This window comes from Cornus florida, unplaced genomic scaffold (genome assembly GCF_030987335.1).
Source record: "Cornus florida cultivar Cherokee Brave unplaced genomic scaffold, ASM3098733v1 CherokeeBrave_3.0.0_Hap2_Chr11, whole genome shotgun sequence".
Classification (NCBI taxonomy): domain Eukaryota; kingdom Viridiplantae; phylum Streptophyta; class Magnoliopsida; order Cornales; family Cornaceae; genus Cornus; species Cornus florida.
The window spans coordinates 81,456,573-81,476,458 of NW_026775581.1; the positions used below are offsets into that span (position 1 = coordinate 81,456,573).

General features: G+C 35.9%; 2 protein-coding genes across 3 annotated transcripts in view; one reads left to right on the forward strand and one right to left on the reverse strand.

Moving 5' to 3' along the window:
- LOC132283698 (helicase and polymerase-containing protein TEBICHI) overlaps positions 1-11,739 on the forward strand; it is a 37,415-nt gene extending 25,676 nt beyond the window's left edge. Inside the window, exons 20-31 of one of the 2 annotated variants that reach the window (XM_059785698.1) lie at positions 1,334-1,523; positions 1,610-1,720; positions 1,808-2,160; positions 2,559-2,667; positions 2,755-2,895; positions 6,269-6,365; positions 6,503-6,692; positions 6,788-6,931; positions 7,105-7,180; positions 7,263-9,303; positions 9,499-9,558; positions 11,581-11,739. In XM_059785698.1, coding sequence (XP_059641681.1) covers positions 1,334-1,523; positions 1,610-1,720; positions 1,808-2,160; positions 2,559-2,667; positions 2,755-2,895; positions 6,269-6,365; positions 6,503-6,603 — 1,102 coding nt within the window. In that variant the 3' untranslated portion in view covers positions 6,604-6,692; positions 6,788-6,931; positions 7,105-7,180; ... (1 more) ...; positions 9,499-9,558; positions 11,581-11,739. The remainder of the gene's footprint in view (positions 1-1,333; positions 1,524-1,609; positions 1,721-1,807; positions 2,161-2,558; positions 2,668-2,754; positions 2,896-6,268; positions 6,366-6,502; positions 6,693-6,787; positions 6,932-7,104; positions 7,181-7,262; positions 9,304-9,498; positions 9,559-11,580) is intronic. The other variant, XM_059785697.1, reaches the window with a different exon arrangement.
- A 3,779-nt stretch (positions 11,740-15,518) lies between these two features.
- On the reverse strand, positions 15,519-17,960 carry LOC132286108 (BURP domain protein RD22-like). The gene is made up of 3 exons (XM_059788372.1): positions 17,801-17,960; positions 17,457-17,562; positions 15,519-16,658 (listed from the first exon to the last, which is right to left on the reverse strand). Exons 1-3 carry the CDS (start codon positions 17,837-17,839, stop codon positions 15,736-15,738), a joined length of 1,068 nt encoding a protein of 355 aa, XP_059644355.1. The 5' UTR covers positions 17,840-17,960; the 3' UTR covers positions 15,519-15,735.
- Positions 17,961-19,886: the final 1,926 nt, after the last annotated feature.

The window sequence follows — 19,886 nt, forward strand, 5'->3', positions numbered from 1 at the left end:
ATTCTCCTTTCCTACATCGAAGTTGTATTTTTTTCGCATTTAGTGCTTCTATTGAATATGATATCATTCTGCAACATGCTTCAATTGATTGTTTTGTAGGTTTTATCACCACATGGTGGTCCATTATGTTATGAGAAGACTTTGCCTTGGCGGTTATTAATATTTTTCTGGAAGCAGCTCTGTTCACCTTCTCTCTCTCTCTCTTTCTGTCTCTCCCCTCCTCCCTCATTTGGTTCTTCTATATACTGGAGAAATTATCCCATGCGCACCCATCTTCAGTTGGTATCGTCTCATCTTCCAAAGTGGAAGGTTGAGTATTCAAATCTCTGTAGGGGTACAATGGGTGTGTGGAGTTACTTTCTTGGAGACAAAAAAATTCCAGGAGATAATTCTAGAGGTTTTGTTCCAAAAGTAGGGCATTAAACTAATATAATGGCCATCAGAAGCAGTTCATCTCCAAAATGGTGTCAAAGCACCCTTACTATTTCGGATTTCTTTTCTCAATAACATGTGAAATTTTAAGAACTTACAATGTGACGACCTCTGTGGGCGGGTGTGATGTGGGCGGGTGCGAGACACTAGATGAGCTACCACACTGGCAGGCTACAGGGTGTCATTATCCCACTTCGCATGGGGAAGGTGAAATGCTAAATGTAAGGTTCAATACGACATAACACGTTTTAAAGCCATGATGGCCGTGAACCCATCAGAACTCCGCAGTTAAGCGTGCTTATTCTGGAGTAGTACCAGGATGGGTGACCTCTTGGGAAGTCTCTGGTCTGGGGGAGCCAAAAGCGGACAATATTGTATCCAATAGTAATTTTATTTGTAACATTCTTCCTATTATTTAAAGTGTTTTTTACGCACTCTTGTAACACGTAGTTTTCAGCTTGGTCTTAAAATTGGTAATGACTAGGGAATTGAACAAGTTTTGTTTAAAGTAGGTGTAACTGGTTTTCTAGCTTGTAATTTGCCTTTACTCAGTTGTGCTAATTTCATTCTGCCTGTTCATTTCATGTTTGCAGTTGATTGTATTGCTTTCAGATTTAGTTTTAGGCTAAAGTATGGGTAAAATTTACTTCTCCAATGATTTTACCGAGGGGCTTATATCTGAGAAGGCCCATGTTTTTGCTTTCTGAAAATGTTAATATAAATGGTGTTTGATTTTTGAGGTGGAACATTTGCTGCACTGCGGGAACTCTGTGATACATTGCGTCATAGTGCATGATTTTTGCTTTATTTATCGTTTCATTCCCATACTTCTTATGTTGTAGACATTAAATGGTTTTTTTTTTTTTTTTTTTTTTTTTTTTTTTTTTTTTTTTTTTTTCAGGCATGAACATCCTATTATTCCTGTCATTAAAGAGCACAGAACATTGGCAAAGCTATTAAACTGTACGTTGGGATCAATTTGTTCGCTTGCTAAGCTTTCTATGAGGACACAGAAATATACGCTGCATGGCCATTGGCTCCAAACATCAACAGCTACTGGACGGCTTTCAATGGAAGAACCTAATCTTCAGGTCTGGTTCTTTTCACCAATCCCTTTTCTCCTTTCATAAGTAGAAGCTAATACTTGGTGTTATGAATGATTTTTTGAGTTATGCAGTGTGTTGAGCATAAGGTTGACTTTAAAATGCATAACAATGACAAAGACTCAGGTAATTCAGATGCTGATCAATATACAATCAATGCCCGCGATTTTTTTGTCCCTACCGAGGTAATTGCTTTTTATTATTTGCATATTTTTCTGTAAGGATCAGAAGTTGCTGTGTGGTACATTTTAGTTGCTGAAAATTGTTTGCAGGACAACTGGTTACTGTTAACAGCAGATTATTCTCAGATAGAATTACGGTTGATGGCTCACTTCTCTAAAGACCCTTCGTTAATTGAATTACTTAGTAAACCACATGGTGATGTCTTTACCATGATAGCAGCAAAATGGACAGGGAAAACAGAGTCTACTGTTAATTCTCAAGAGCGGGATCAAACCAAGAGGTTGGTCTATGGCATTCTGTATGGAATGGGTGCTAATACCCTCTCAGAACAATTGGAATGCAGTTCGGATGAGGCTGCAGAAAGAATTCAAAGCTTTAAAAGGTTATTTCCCGGTGTGGCTTCCTGGCTTCAAGAGGCCATTACATCATGCCGTCAGAAAGGGTGAGATCATTTTTTCTCAACTTCCTATTCTTGTAATTGTCCCAAATTTCAAGTAAGGATAGACATAATGCCTATATTATAGCATTGGATCATGTCTGACTGTCCAAATTTAGAATTTCACATTTATTTATATGGGAGTTATTATATGAATCTTATTATCGAATCTTTGTTCCCCTAGCATAATCGTGTGCATGCCTTCCACTCTCTTAGGAAGTTCTATAAAAGAATCTTTACTTTTAAAAATTTATGAAGCCCTTTGTTGCCATATTACTTCTATGTTTCAAATTGTTATTTATATTTATATATAGTTATAGTTTATCATGCCTTCTCTTTGGAATCAATATTCCTACTTTAGGGCTGTATAAACCATCTATTATTCATTTATTGTTTTGGTACAGATATGTGGAAACCCTCAAGGGAAGAAAGCGGTTTTTGGCAAAAATAAGAATTGGAAACAATAAAGAAAAATCTAAAGCTCAGAGACAAGCTGTGAATTCTATTTGTCAGGTTGATTTTCTTTTATTTATTCCTTTGTTGGGTGTTGTAAGGATAGCGGGAAAGATAGTTATACTGTACTGGTTGCTGCGTTTGTAGGGCTCTGCCGCTGATATAATCAAAACTGCGATGATAAATATACACTCTGTGATTGTTGGAGAAGTTGACATGCCTCATTCTGCCACTGCATTTGCAGCAAAATTTCACATTCTTAAAGGCCGCTGCCGAATTCTTTTACAGGTTATTTGGAAGACTGCTGTCATTTATCTGTATACTTTTCAATTCAAGTGTCAACTATCTAAATACTTTTTTATTCAGGTGCTTCTCACACACAATGTTCTTTTCTTCTTCATGCAATGTGTTGATAGATGAACGTGCTCAGAGCATGGCACTTACATAGGAGACTTTGATAGATGAACGTGCTCAGGAGCATGGCACTTACACAGGAGACTTAGATTCTTATACCTGATGTCTTCAACATACATAGATCTGTTTGACATGACCTAAGTTTTCAAAAAGTGTGGAATCTGGAAAGATCTCTTACACATTGCTAGCCTTTGGATGTTTGACATGGTGGAAGAGTTCCCCCCCGCGTCTACGCGCCCCCCCCCCCCCCCCCCCCCCCCCCCCCCCCCCCCCAACCCACCCACACGCACCCACCCACACACACCCACCCACCCACCACCAGTGCGCGCACAAAAAAAAAAAGGATAAAGAAGAAACAAATTTTTGATGTGCACCTAATGCTTAGTTAGTTTGACATTTTGTTGCGTTAAAGTACAGATATTATTTTCATTATCTAAGTTACAACAACCACCACCAAGCCTTTTCCCAATTACTTGGGGTCAGCTACATGAATCCTATGTTTCCATTCCGCTCTATTTAAGGCCATAGCCTTAGTCATATTCTCATTATTGAAATAAATAATCTTTTTTTATTTTCTTTAATGCTGCGCTCATCTTAATCTACTTTTGACACGATCACAACAAATTATGTATAATCACAACAAAATATGTAGATGTTGCTTTATATGATTTTGTAGAGTGAAAATTTCTGGTTTGTTAATGTAATATATTTGATTTTTCAACATTTATGCCTTTAATGACCATACTTCTAGAGTACTAGACATACGTTAGTGAAAAGTGTGTGATTTAGAAATGAACTGAAACGAGCTAATAGGACAAAGTAGTCATTTAAGAAAATAGTGCCAAAGGTTAGGTTTGCCTCCATCTAGCAGTTGCAGGACCATGTGGTGGCAGTAGAAGTGCTAGATAATGGTATTTGAATTTCAAAAGAAAACTTATATACAAACAAAATTATATGGAGAAAAAGTATATGCAAAGTGTAAAATGATAAACAGATGGAGTAACTACAAATTTTAATAAAATTACTCAGTTGCTGAGATTAACACTAATGAAGAATTTTATCCTATTGGTATGAATGTCAACAGTTAAGAAATGGAGCTATGCAGATTTTGATAAAGATTATTCACATACTGAATTAAACACTAGTTAAGAATTTTATCCTTTTTATAGAAAGCTTTCAAAAGTTTATGTATATCAAGAGCTAAGGGGGAAAAATGTCTACTTATGTTTACGTAGGAAACAAATGAAAGAATATTATTAGAAGAAAGAAGAACATGTAATGAATGGATAGTTAACATGAAGAGCATGTTGTGTCACGAGCTATATGTACCCATTGAATACGTTGGTGGAGATGATAGTTTTTTTTGTTTTAACTTTGTTTTTAATACCCTTCATCTGTAGTGATTTCCCTTTATTTAGGCTTATTATTTTCGGTGGTGTTTGATTTGGGTTTTACCTCTTGTCCCTCTTCTTCTTCCTCTCTCCTCTCTCTCCACTTCTTGTTCTACATCAGGAATCCTTCATAGGTTTCAAAAAAAAGCTAATCACATATAATGAAAATAGAAAAATTATTGGAAGACACGTCAAACTCCTCCTCACAAGCTCTCAAGGATGTTAAATATGACTTCAATAAGGAGATGATTTAGTAGCTCTTCTCTTGGCAATAGAATCTGTTTTGTCCTTGCAATTGTTGGGTTTCTACAGTTTTTTCTCTAAATGACCATAGAAGTCCAAAGTCCTTCAGTCTCACCCACTATAGCACCAAGTCCTCATCGTCCTCAATTTTCACTGATTTGAATGCATGGAAGAAGCTTCCCTTAGGCCTTCCAAAAGCACATGAATCTCTGCCTCAGTAGTGAAACCAGTTGTACAGGCAGGCACTGTATTTCCTCCGTGGTCTCTGAAAATGGTCCCAATACATTACAGCTCTGGGTGTTGCCACTCGAAAATCCGTCAATGTTATCAATATCTACTGGGTTTTACTCTTTTAATAGAAGCACAACCAATTATTTGAATTGCAGCAACTGAGACTTCTCATAAGTTCAATTGTCTGGGAGCTCAGTGCATGTTAGCATACAAGGGCTGACAATATCTACTGGTTTTTACTCCTTTAATAGAGCTCTACATGTATGTCAGCATACAAGGCCAAACCATCTTGTCATGTAAACTTTGAAGGTGCAAAATGGAACTCTACAAGAAACAAAAGGCAATCTATTGTATTTTAAATATTTATAGTGTTCGGAATACTCTGAACTGAAAATTCCTAAATGTCAAAAAATCGTTGGTAACATTTCTTCTCACTTGGGACATTGTGGGATCATATCCCTAGGTGGGTCCAAATCTTGTAGTTAGTCCAAATCTTGTAGTTAGCTACATGTAGTAATCTTAGTGGCTAGGTGTTCAACTTGATTTCTATCACATTATAAAGCTGGTCCAAAGATTAGTGATGACAGTTGACAGCTAGGTGCTCAACTGAGATTAATGCCATGTGAACTTGGGGGGTGTCATATACGGGTTTGCTGAAAGTGGGAGTCCTTTTTCTCTATCTAAATCTCCTTAAACAAACAAATGACTTCCGACTTGTTATTGAGCTTATCTGAAGTCTATCCTTCTGATAGCAACACAAGAACTGTAAACTTCATATTTTCTAGTTTTAGCACAGAAAGCATTAGATTAACACAAAAGAAAGGATCTCTCTAAAACTTTTTTTTTTCCTCAGTGGGTTTTTATTTATTTTTCCCTAGTTGGTACTCACACACGTCTCTTTTGAGACTTGAACCCCTGACCTCCCTTTGGGAAGTAAGAGGCTGAAACCGCTAGGCACTGGCCCGTTGGTTTTTCCTCAGTGGGTTGTGGTTGTCTGTTTGAGATGAAGCATCTTGAATCAGGCATTTTACTCAAGCTGTGTGGGGAGGGCATGGGAATTAATATTTGTTGTTTGTCACGTCCTTGCTGTTTTGTACTTTGTTTTCAAAAGATCTGCTGGGCTGCTGCACCATGCCCATGCAAATTTTTGTGCTGTTAGACTTTTATGCACTGGGATAATCTTGCCTGACTTTTGGTAGTGGAGATGGAACATGTTCCTTGTTGACTTTGTATCACATGTCCATTTCAATGTAACATTCCTTTTATTACCTTGTAGGACTTTTATTACCTTGTAGGCACCAAAGGTTTTTATTTACTTCATATAATAGGGATGAAATTTGTTTGACTGAAATGTGATTACTATGCTCACATATCTTCTCCAGGTCCATGATGAGTTAGTACTGGAAGCTGATCCTTCTGTTATAAAGGAAGCAGCATTGTTGCTTCAAATGAGCATGGAAAGTGCTGCCTCGCTTCTTGGTACGAACTTTATAATTGATAGTTCATTTCTTGCTTTCTTCTACTTTTTCTAATAATGTTTTGTTTTTGTTAACAATAATATTACTTATTATTTTAAGAACACAGATTCACTTAATTCTTTTTTTTTTATTTTTTAGTTCCTTTGCATGTCAAGATGATGGTTGGGCGAACATGGGGATCTTTGGAGCCTTTTCTAGTTGAAGAATATAAAGATGAATTTATTGCACCCAATTCTTAGGTTACAAAGAGCCGTCTTTGCTTTTAATCTAAAATGAATTTCTTGATTCAAGAACAAATGGCTTTTTGGAGAGACACGTGTTATTGGTGGTAAGTGCATTAAATTATGATGATATCTTTATTTGCAAGTCTGAAGGGCTATCATTTAGCAATGTTCTGATTTTAAGATGTATCTTTTGCTGCAGTGAAACCTGCCAAGTTTCTAGTCAAGCAAATTAATCTTGCATATGGGGCTCGGTGGAAAATTTACTGCATGAGTTGCAGTATCGCAATTATTTTTGTCCTCACCTGACATAAAGCAGAAGGAGCGTTCCAGAAGAACTTTAGAGGTGCGAAACAAATGCTGTTGCTTCAACAATTTCTTTGGAAGACTGGTTTCCACTGGTCATCTCATACTTAAAATATTTAATAAGTTCGTTCTGAGTTTGATGTGATGGATGGTATGGTGCAATGTCTCTTTCTTAATGTGTTTTTCAATTCTACGGTTTTTTGGTGGATTTAGATCTTCTTCCCTCTTGATAAGGAGTTTCTGGACTTGCCTGACATTTTAACCCCAAAGGTTATGACAAGATATGAAGGTATGTGCTATCTGGTGGAAGTCCGAGTGTTGTGTATTTAACTATGTCAAAATTAAATTTAAGGTATGCATTGGTGATGCAGATGATAGAGGAGGTTCACATGTTGCAGAGGAGAAAGAGTATAATGACCCATGAAGAGATAGGTTGATCTATCTAAAATGATCTGTAGGTGCCATTTCTAGTGATTTTGGGTTGAAAGAAAAACAAAAAAAGTTTGAAATGGTTATGTGAGGTGCTTTGGAAGGAACTTACAAATGGATGATAATCACATTGGTCCTTGAGAACTTGCTGCTAGCGTATGTGATAATCTTGCCAGATGGTAAGGGATTCTTTTTTCCCATTTTGGTAGATGATAAAGGAGGTTCAAGTGTCGCAACAGACACAAATGAAATGGTCACCTAAGAAATGGATCAGTTCAACTGAGTGACATGATTCTAGTGATAAAACCTATGAAAACGTAATAATTGGAACCTGAGGCTTTGATGCAGAGTTGTGCAAGGTACACTGATCTAGACCTGGAGGGGGGTGAATAGTCTTGTAGAGCAAATTAAATTTCTTGTTAAATTCAGATTTATTATACTTGATTATGCATCTCGATCAATCCATGCATAATCATATATAATCAAGTACACTGATCTAGACTTGATCATCGTATTAAAACCATGCATAATCAAGTATATTTGGAATCAAAATAAGTTTAGAACTTTGAAATTAAGATGCCATGTATAGCAATGCATGTTCCTAATTTTGGTGAGTGTGCGTCGTAGTGTGAAATTACCTTTTTACCCTTGTTGATGAAGATTACCATTTTGACCTTTGTAGTAGAATAAAATCCATCTTTAATTTGAAGGCAATTACACTTAACTAACTTTTGACAAATTATATCTAAACTAGGAATTAAAACAAAAGTACATGAATCGTGTTTTCATCTAGAAATTTGCCAACTTAGTCTTATTGAACAAACATCTAGTTCTAGTTCTAGTTCTAGCTAGTTTGACTTAAATCAATCAAAAAGTCTTTAAACTTAGAAGAAAAGAGCACTGAAAGAACCTTCATGCGGTTATGCTGGTGATAATCAATTGGCTATTGAGGTTCTCTTTGCCAATTTCTTAAAATTTCTCACTGTTCTGTGTTTTGAATTGTCATGTAGCTTGTGAAGGATTTTAAAGCAGGTATACTTCATCAATCATTGTGGAGTTTTTATGTGATTTGAATATAGTGGTTCCTGAAGGCTTATCCAGTTCTTCAGTAAGGCGATTCTTAAGCACCCTTTCATTGCCAAATGCTTATTTTTGTTGTTGGTGACTCCAAGTCATGTACAGATCTCCATGCTAACAATATTGAACTCTGAGATTTTTGGTGTGAATTTACTGTTGTAATTAGTTTGTTAATATGCATTAAAGATGATTTTTTTAGATGTTTCAAGAATTTCCTATTTTGTTGTCTATTGATTTGATGGAGATAGCTTGGGGGAAGGTATTCGCTGTTTAATGGTAAAACACACTCAGGAAGGTTCCTTACTCCGAGAATTTTGGGGACTGATTTTATTAGTTAGTGAACTATGAGAAAAAGAAAAAACACGAGTTATGAGATGGATATGAATTCCAGATTAGTGCTGTCAATTGATTTGATGAAATAGGTCAGGGACTGGTATTATTGTTTATTTAGTATTATCTCCAGAAGCTTACTTACACTTCATGTTCTGTAGAATTTCTTTATATGTGTATAATTTTTTGTTCTTTTTACCCTCTATTATACTGCAGAAAGATCGATTCTTTGGGATCCTTGCTTTCTTCAAGCTGAGCGAACTGAGATAGAATCAGACCGATTATCGAAATGCTTTTCTGGATATTCCTCAATCTCCCGGCTATTCATGGAACATGAGCTTCCGGAAGAAAAAGAAGAATTTCTTGGGAATCCTACAAGATCCATTCGTCCTTTTTCTCTGACAGATGGTCAGAACTTCATCTGGGTTCAAATCCTACTGAGAGGTCCAGATCAGAAGTTTACCAGTAACTGTGTGAAGTTTGCCATTTAACGGCTTTGAAATATGGCATTCCAGAGGAGCCTTGAGAAGAATGTTTATGAGAATCAGTATTCCTTCCAATATCATATACACTGAGGTTTTTATTTTTATTGAATTTTCTTTTTTGTCCTTCTTTACACTTCTGCTTCACATCTTTGCAATGTAGGCATCGGAGGTTTGATTGTGGAGGTTGAGACATATGTTCTGTTTACAACTACAATATTGAATTTACCTGTATTATTGTTCAGCAGTATCTCGGTTACTTGTGGTTCACACACTTGTTCCGCTGCAGGGTTAAATGTCAAAGCAATCTCAGCTTAAAGGTGGATCAAAAAATGGCCTCTAAACTTGAGTAAGATCAATTGCCATCTACGAACTACTTATTTTGTTTCATTTATGACCAATGGTATCATGTTCTGGGTCCTGTCATCATAAAAATAGTCTGATGTGGAGATTAAGTTTCGTTTGTTTAATGTGCGTGATCTGCAGAGCCCTAGTTTTCTAAAATGAATAAGTGAAATACATTCTTTAAATTTAGATTCACGAGTATTCTACATTTGGTAACACTCCTGCTGACATTTAACTTTGGTCAAGTTATATTCTATGGAGCCCAATCTTATTGTGGAATCTTAGATTCTTTAGACGGAAATTTGAGCTCTCAAGAAACTCTTTTTCTATTTATTATTTATTTTTCATTTTCTGGAATAAGTTGGAATCTGTAAGTGAATTAACATGTACATTATAATGGCATTGTTCATGTAGAACCACTTGTGCAACATAAATTTATGACTACTTGTTCGCCACCTGTTGTTACTTGAGTTTTTGTCTCCTGCCACTGCCAGAGGTGGAGGTGCATGTTTCAAATACCGGCTGGGATATGTGTGTATTAATTGTAAAAAATATTTTACTACTTGTTCAAATTTTCAGCTCTAGAAATCTTTCTCCCTACAGTTATGTACCTATATCTGTCCTTGTTTTTTTTTTTCTTCTTTGAAATTTATAGATTATACTCCTTCCGTCCCAAAATTCTTGCCCATCTTTCTATATCGGGATGTCACAAAACACATGTCCCATTCCAAGAATGGATGTACTTTTTGCATAATATACCTAAACTATCCTTTTGACATTGACTTCTGCACTAATTACGGAGTCTTCTTTTGTCTTTTAGCAAGGATAACTTTGGAAATTCACCCGCTACCATTAAAAGTTGGAATCCCCCAAAACCCAACAATTATGGGTTGGAGGGAGTATTTGATATGTTGAAATCTTTAAGTCGTGTACAAAGATGCTGGTTTAAATGTTCCTATGTGTTCTAAATCTTTGATGCTTCTGAGTGCAGAAGCTCCCCACAGATGCACTCATTCGTGGTTCTGTCTTTCCTTTTGATTTTAAGTTTTAATCAGCCAACATATAAAAGACGAGATTGAGTATATGTTCAACGGGAAAAAGAAACCAACTGTATGAGATATGACTGCTCCCATGGTATGCTCTTTTTTGGATGCAGAAGAAACTAGTGATAATTTCCATCTTCTCCTAGGGATGTTTGAACCATTCCTTGCTAGTTCTGTAATTTAGTCCTTCAATTTAAGGACAAGGTGGCACAGCTGGTTTAAGTTTCCTTCTTGTTTTTGTTTTTGGTTCAAGGGTAAAAGGAATTGTTAGCATAATATAGCACTCTTATCAGGCACTCTACCAAGCTTCTAGCAAATAGACAGGCCATTTTTTTAACACCTTATTACAGCTAATGAGGAATTCCCCCCAAATGGTAAAACATGTTTGTTTTCCTAATGAATTGACAAAACATGGGCTGAAAACAAAAATTCATATGTTTTCATCGAAATGAAGTTGTTTCGTTGAAACATACTTACAAACAATTGAAATATATCGAAAAAACAAACTCTTTGGCCATATTGAGAAGAATTAAAAAGACTGATTGCATTCTCTTTTTAAAATGCAAATATGAAGAGCAAGAAGAGAAGTGAAAGAGGAGATTGAAGCAGAGCTTGTAACTTGTCAAAAATGTCTATTTTGTGCATACAATATGCCATAGAGTTCAATCTATTATGACCTTGGATGCATATTTCACACCTATCCTTGTGCCTCATTGTGGCTGATTCGGTGTTTTTTCTCATTTTGATCATGTACATAGATCATTAGGTTTAGACCTGACATATAGATAATGTATTGACAGTGCTTCACCTCTGTCATAAAAAAATCGAATGGCAATGAGGAGTGAGTTTTCTATATCACATATGCCTTGTTGATTATTTTGCTCTCTGGAGAGTCTTCTTCACCTTGTATAACTCTTTGCGACTAACATACCTAGGCGTTTGCTCCATATGGGCTTATCGTTTGAAATTTTTTATGTAAGCAGGTGTTTTCATGCCAAGATGATACCACAACTATCCTATGGTGGTTGCAACTATGAGGTTGTGCTATGTTCTCCTAATTTTGGACATAACCACAGAAGAAGGCATTCGTATTCATGTTCACATGATGACAACTGATCGAAGGAGAAGGAATGTATTTAGGTTAAACAATATTGGACATAACCACAGGAGAAGGCATTCCTATTCATGTTGACATGATGACAACTGATCGGAGGAGATGGAATTTATCTAGGACCTTTAGGTTAAACTGGAGAAAAATGTACTCAAGCAAACACTTTAAAGGATGCTTAATGTCTGTCATTGAAAAACTGTTTTCTGGGCCATTGAGTTAATTTCTGAATCGTAGATGCCCAGCATTGTATAAGCCCTCTTTGGAGCCAATATTAATTTTTTTTCCTGATTCCTTTCAATTAATGTATGCCTCATCAATAGTATTTTTCCATTTAAAGGATGCTTAATGTCTGTCCAAACGAGTGGGGGAGAGTCTTAGTGAACAGGGAACAAATAGATGGCAGTTTAGAAAAAGTTAGAGAAAGACAATTATGGAGTGGAGGACAAGAAAAAGAATGTGAACCTTTCGTCCTTCAAGTTGAAATATTACTATTATTGGAGTTCTCAGGTAAGGGTGGAAGTCCAGTAGTACAGGCTAGTCTAGTTTCGTTTCCTGCTCTTACACTTGAAGAAACCTGCATGAGGAATGGTGATGACGCAGGTCTGCATCAATTGACCCGTCTGCCACAACTCACAAGGGGTTGAATTCTTCATGGGAGAAATGATTTGAATATCTAGTAAGGTAGTTAAATTCTTGTTAACAGAACTAGGAATATACTGCCAATTAATTCACTGTGGTTTCCCTTGTTTATCCCAGTGCTGGCCTCACGTATGATTATTCCTATTGAAGTGCAGTTATACTAATCATCACCATTGCCAGAATCACACTTGTAGAAGGGATTTTTAACCTCAAATTAGAGAAGCAAATAAATTTGAATTCTTTCAATTCGGTGAAGATCGAGCCATCTGGGATGAAGAAATTGTTGCTGAGAATATAGAGTGTAAATTTATCTCATTGCTTCCTGTCTTCCTAGATGTTTCCCAAGATGCTTAAAATTAGTTCTCCATGTATATAGAGAAAAGTTTGTCAAATTTGAGAGACTTCACATTGTTCTTTAAGGATCTCAAGATTACTTTGCAATGGTATGACAAATATGGATTGTCAAATTTCTTCTGTAGAGAAATATTTATTCATCAAACTTATATAGTCTCACCATGAAATGAAATATTCCAATGCAGTTTGTAGATACTAGATGCTTTTGTCTTCCTTCTGTGGAACCAATCTCTAAATACTTGTTGATCTATCATATATTCTGATGCTTTTCTCTTCCTTCCGATGCTTTATGATGTACCATGTATTAGAAATGACTTAAAAAGGTTAAATATAGTAGGTGATATGGCAGGTAGTAGAAAAGAATGGAGATAGATAATTCATGTGCCCGACCTATTCATATGGGAATAAGGCAAGGATAATGATGATCACGACAACGACGACGCTGATATAATTTGTGTTATTCAAGATTATTATATGGTCCGTTATTTTAATTCTATTCCCGAACCAGCTCATTGAAAAGTGGTTATATTGTCAGCATTCATCTTTTATGCGGTGGTAGTACTGTGATATTATTTGTCTTTTGCAACTAAAATGTAAGGTTCAAGGTTTCAACTTATAGACGTTGGTATATAAGTGTATAGATTAACTCAATTGTAACTACAATATTTTGAGAAGCAACAGGATGAAAGAATAAATGATGTGCGGAGGTCAAAGACCTAGCTTGGATTTAGAGAAGTGGAGAGGCTAGAGTTATGGAGATTAGGATTGGAAGGGAACAAATAATGTCCCTGTGGAGTGGGTTAACCTTTCTATTGATGAAAAGCCATTTGTGATTTGATACAAGTTTTTTTGAAATCAAGATGATTTGAAAAGTCAATAATAATCAATCTTTTGGACCTATATACACGTAAATGTGAGTAGTATTAGTGTCAGACAAAATTGTGTAATTTGTCGGTTGGAGACTGGGTGACCACCCCTCTTAATTGTGTATAGAGAAAAAATCATGAATTCTGCTGGAGCTTGGGCTGATTTTTACTGTTGCCTGTCTTCTGGAGCTTGGGCTGATTTTTACTGCTGCCTGTCTTCTGGAGCTTGGGCTGATTTTTACTGCTGCCTGTCTTCTGTCCCCACTTCCAATCCAATTGAGCTGCAGAAATTCAGGTAGGATATCTGTTTTAACATTTATTATATGGGCCATGCAGTTCAACACTCGAAGACTCCGATGTGATGCATGTATTTGGACCCAATCTGGCTGGACCTGATCCGAATTTGATACGGAAAATTTGCAATCCAATTATGCAGCTTAGTAGAAATTTGATCCGATAACTCAATTTGTTAAGGTGTAATTTTTGTTAAAATTTCATAATATAAATTAGGAAAAGTAAGAGAAAGAGAGGGAAGACTAGTAAATATTAACAAAAAGAGAAAAAAAAAAAAATAGTCAATTGATTCTTAGTTAAAGAAAAAAAAGAAGATAATATTATTTAAAAAATGAAGAAAAACTGAAATAATTAAGAGTGCCAATACTATTCATTATTAACCACAATGTAAATAACATTTTTTGATTACTTTTTTCATCAAATGCACACCAATTGATGGTGCATAATATTTGTGTGGCATATTATATTTGGTTGGTCGGATTATTATCGGATTGACCATAATTTGTATACGATTTGTTGATCTACTAGATTCTTGAATTTAAATTGTTAATGAATTATCGGATTCGAATTATTAATGAATTATTTGATTAAATATCTGATCCATCTATATCCAAGCTTTTGGATCGGATTCCAACCAAAATTCAGACCATTAATATGTGCCGGTGGTTGTAAGGTACCATCTGCTATGGCCTAGCATTTATGCCTGTCATTTTATTTGTGTATCAAGAATATTCTCATCCGCTCATTTCGTTTTTAGGTGTAGGTCGAGTAGATCAGAAGGCGCTCTCATGCTTTATGCAACCATCTTTATTGCAGTTGTGATGTTTCTACCATTTGTTCGTTGGAGATCACCTTACTATGTGCATTTCTACGTGGATTTCCGAAAAGAATTTTACTTGCTAGAGTTTTATGCTTAATTGCGATGATTGGAACTTTGAAAGGTTTTGCAAGTGGGATCTACTGCTGGAAAACAATTGAAATGTCTGGTCTTAGGATGAAATTTTTTTTGCACATGCCAATTAATTCAGTAGGCATCTTTCCCAAGTTGTTTGCATTTTTGTTTCCGTGTGATAATTGTTATTTTTATTTAACGGTGTTTTGGCCAAGCTTTTTTGTTAGATAATGACTTCGTTTCTTGGCATGAACCAAAGAAAAAAAAAAAAAAATTTGAGAAGAGAAGTTGATTATGGATTGTTGTCTTCAATTCCTTATCATTCAAAATGAGTATACCTAGCAACTGAATTGTGTCCACTCAAAGAGATTGCTGATTTACTTCGCTTGTATTGGTTGCTTAGTGTTATGTTGCAATCCTGACTCATTTTAAATTGCATATTTTCTTGATAATAATTAAAGAATATAATGGTGCTACTTACGTGAAGGGGTATCCTCTAAAATGGTTATTTTTTATGTTGTTAATTAATACTGGTTTCTGTTCTTGAGTTCCAATCGAAATTGAATTGATGAATTTACAAAGACATATTGATCATTTTTGCAATACTTGAAGCATGGGAGTAGTGCAGAACCACCACTAAATTCGCCCAGGCCCCTATATATATATATATATATATATGGTTGGCAACCACAGTATACTTCGATGCCAATATTATAATTTTTCTTTTTTCCTTCGTGTGCTAAGAGGGGGGGAAAATCAATAGTGTAATACCACCAAAATGAAAATATGTCTTATTCGATAATTAGATGCAACGTACAGATACATATGCATTACAGACAATGTGGTGGGGGTTGTAGTACTACATACTTATACATATATATATATAATTCTACATGTGTACAGTATGTGAACTCTCACAATTTAAACAAACACCAAATGAGTAGAAGGAACTAACGGGAATCATCGTTTATGTTTTGCAGTACTAGTTAGCAACCCAGACGATATGGTCCTCGGGAAGGAAATGGCAGATAGGAACTGTCCCTGGTTTGACCTTGAGCACTTGGAAGGCCAAATGCTTCGGGTTCCATTCTGATGTGTCAGTGTGGCACACCGCTACTGCTTTAGCTTTTGTCCCGTCCGCACCCACCAAGGAAACGGTGTATGTTTTCGTGGTCTGTGTTTTGTGGCAGTAAAACACAGCATATGGATAGTTTTGCTTATGGCACACCACTGCTTCCTCACCTACCATCTTCTTCGTTCCTGCAATGTTATACTTCTGGAGTGGAGTTTCTTTTTCCACCACTGTCGAGATTGCGTGAACATTATTTCCGAGCTCGGATGTGCTGAAGTCTACCATCGACTCCAACGAAGTCGTGCAATACTTCTCCTCTCCTTTAGTTCCAGGCTCCTCGCACTCTTTGATGGTTTTCTTCATTATCTCAGCCTCCATCGAGTTGGGTTTCACCGAAAAGTGATTCAAGATTTGTTGCATCTTATTGGAAGAGAAGGGTATTGATTCAGCAACCTGACGAGATAGGAAAGTAGCTGCATTCGTGCTTTTTGTGAAGACCAAGTTCATCGTCGTGCCGGGCTTCAAGTCCTTCTCGAAGAAGAAAAGAGCCGTGTTTGGGTTGTCGTGAAGTTGATTCTCAGTAGCAGCATACTGGTACAAAAATGGGTTTTTCCCTGGAGTTACTCCAACATAGACAGGTTTTCCCTTCTTGCCTGTGTGCACAGACACGCCCCCTTTGCCGACACCAACATTGGTTCCTTTGCCACTGTCAACTCCAACGCCTTTGCCTCCCACGTCAACATTGGTGCCGCCTCCTGCATTCCCTTTCCCTGCATCAACGTTTACACCGCCCTTCCCTACGTCCACTGAAGTGCTCTTTTCTTCATTCCATTCTGCAAATTCGCAACAGGAAAAATTAATATGCCACACACTGGTGTGCATGTATTATTAGCATTTGAAGTTCTTGATTACATGATGTATTTGTACTTGATTCTATGCAATTTTATCTTTTTGTTAACCTAGTTTAGAAACCTTTCAGAAAAATTGAATCTTATTTTTGTTACTGTTGAATTTTTAAAATTTGGGAGAAATGTTTTTACTACGCCCGAGGGTTGTCGAAATTGTGATATTTACGGTGGACTCCACATATTTCAAGTATTCTTCTGTTTTTTCCGTGCAAAAGAGAACTTAGGACTTGTTTTTCCGTGCAAAAGAGAACTTAGGACTTGTTTGGTAATTATTTATGTTTTGTTTTTACAATGTTACATGAAGGAGAAGCATTATTTTTGTTATGCTATGATTTATTTTGAAATAGAATTATATTTACTAACTAAATTTGTTGCAAAAATATCTAAGCATTTCATTTGTTTTTTCAGATTTGGAACTTTTTTTTAAATGTTGTACTTGCACATAACAAGTGTTAGTAAAGATGTTTTCGCTACTTGTTTATGTTTTTAACAGGTTTAACAACAAAATTACAAAATGAAAGCTATTTCCGAAAAGGCCCTTAGCTTAACCAAATCCAAATAGACAAAAATATTAGAGCAATGACTACAAAACTTTCACTTTCTTAAAAGAAAATCTTTGAGAATCCGATTCAGACCCTCTACTCCACTGCAAGTTCGGATTTCGAACTGTTACAAACACATAGAAATAGAAATAGAAATAGAAATTTAGATTGTATGACTAACCGGGGTGAAGAAGGTCCACGACAGCTTTTGGCATAGGAGTGTTTGGCAACACCGACTTCCAGTAAGCTTCAGGAGTTAGAGCTGCATGGCTTGCCACCAGTGCCAACTGCAACAAGAAACAAACACAAAATATCATATTATATATATATATATATATAGATGAGGCTAGCAGAACGATAAAACAGCTCTCGGCAGTGGCGAGAGCCTCGTTCACTATACTAACCCTTATTCATATATACAGAAATACATAGATTTACATAGAAGAGAAACAAACACAGAACTCAAAAGAGTTTATTTATTATTATTATTTTTGCAGGTTGATTTGTGGAAGTTTAGAAACTCACCGAAAGAATTGCAAAGATGGGTAGGAAATGAAACTCCATTAAAGCTTCAACAGAGAGCTATAATATATGATGAAAGAGATTGGTTCAGAACCTGAAAGAAAAGATTTAGATGGAAAGAAGTGAAGTGGGTTGGAATTATTTATAAGTGAACCGTACGTGAAGAGCTAAAGGGAGTTAGATATATGGTACTATACAAAAAAGCAACACATCACCTATATTTACAACTCCTTTAATTATCCCCAACTGTCTCTTCCCTACAACCATTCAATGCACTACTGCCAAATGGTACCTGGTGGGGAAATAGCAGTTATACATATATGCCAAGTGTTGGCTGTCCAGAGAGAGAAAGAGGAGAGAGAAAGAGAGGTGAATGAATGAATATGAAACTATTTTTGGCTGGTTTAGTAATGGCTTAGTGAGTGAGTGAACGTATGAAAGAATGGCCACTTCTTAATGCCTTGGACTTTTTGGATCAAATCTTAATGCGTACAACAATGGATCTATATATGAACTATCAACCACCCAATTTATTAGGGTTTAGTGGGAAGTTGGGAGTTTACATCTTGCATTATTGCATTACACTCCATTTTTGGATACTATGGAAACGTCTCGATCTCTCGTGACAGGAGTACAGAACTTATTGTTTATTATAGAGTAATGATTCTTAAACCCAGAACTTTGGAAACATAAATTTGCGGACAAACCCGCCCGCATCGAGTTTGGCAGTGCACAATTTTGGAAAATAAAAATTCAGTATTTCTCACCAAATTCAATATACTTTCTTAATTTTTAGGAACATCATAGGCATAAAAAATCATCAGACAATTAAATGTATAGTTTTATTAACTTAGGAATTGTATTGGACTTAATTATAGCATTGTCTGGTGAACTTGAAAAAGGGCGATGGATGTAGTAGACAAGCTTCAAGCAAACAAAGCAAGGTAGTGTAGTCAAACAAAAATAATGAGCATTGTGGTTTTGTATGTGAAAAAGCATTAGCATACAAGTTGTATGCATGGTTTGCAATTGCAGTGTAACGAATTCAGACGAATATCAATATATATTCATGAAGATGTGTAAAGGTATTAAATTCTTTAAAAACAAAAAGTTATAGACCGATCAATATGATGGACATTCAACACAATATATAGTCAATTAAGTTTGCTGAGCATGAGTTTGTGTGAAAGAAGCTTAAGATATAGAAAACGGAGGCCCACCATGGTTTGTCCATTGCCAAAGCCCCAAAACTCAGGTAGCTATATGCCCAATCTCATAAAAAAAGGTATAATTGCAGGCAAAAATATGAAATGTATTCCAAATATTTATACATTCTTAAAAGTAACAAAATATATTGAGAATGTATAATGTTTAAATTAATCCTGTAATATGAAAAATAGTGAATTACCCACTAACAAGTAATATTGATACGACTCTTAGACTTGAACCCTTCTCTTTGGCTGCATTAATACACATATATGCATTACTATATATATATGTGCACATTACATATATAATTATGAATAGTTACAGAGGGTTGGATTGTGTGTTAACAATATTCATTTCCATGCAAAATGAGGTTACCTCATGCAGATGGAAAAATGATTCTCAAATGCATTGGACGACACTTTCCCAAGTGATGGTGACTGCACAGTATCTCACCACTCTTGTGAGTGAGTGAGTGAGTCGCAAATCGGTTTGTATCTCATTGTTCTTCCATGAATAGACCCGACGTTCATGGGTCATTCTCATTCATCACATATTTGCAATACTTTTTATGAAATAATAAATGATATGAACAATTTTATACAAGTAAAGGATTAATGTCATTACGATGACGTCAGTCTCCGTTTACATAAAACTGTAGTAATAATATAATGACAATCCTTAGGAGTCTGTAGGGACATGCTGACGGGATAGACTTCTTTGTGATTTACTTGCTTTTTTTATTTATGCTCCATTACATCTTATAGTGTCCTTTAGTGATTTTTTTTATGTTTTGTTTTGTGAGAATGCATATCCTCAAGGAATGAGACCATAAAATTATAAAGCATTATTAAGATTAAATAGGTCGCTATAATCCATCAAC

Excerpts from the sequence above, each read along its gene's own strand:
- LOC132286108 (XM_059788372.1), bottom strand. The coding sequence starts at position 17,839 with ATGGAGTTTCATTTCCTACCCATCTTTGCAATTCTTTCG. Across the intron at positions 17,563-17,800 it reads CCATCTTTGCAATTCTTTCG|TTGGCACTGGTGGCAAGCCA; the intron begins GTGAGTTTCTAA and ends TTCTTGTTGCAG. Across the intron at positions 16,659-17,456 it reads CGTGGACCTTCTTCACCCCG|AATGGAATGAAGAAAAGAGC; the intron begins GTTAGTCATACA and ends GCGAATTTGCAG.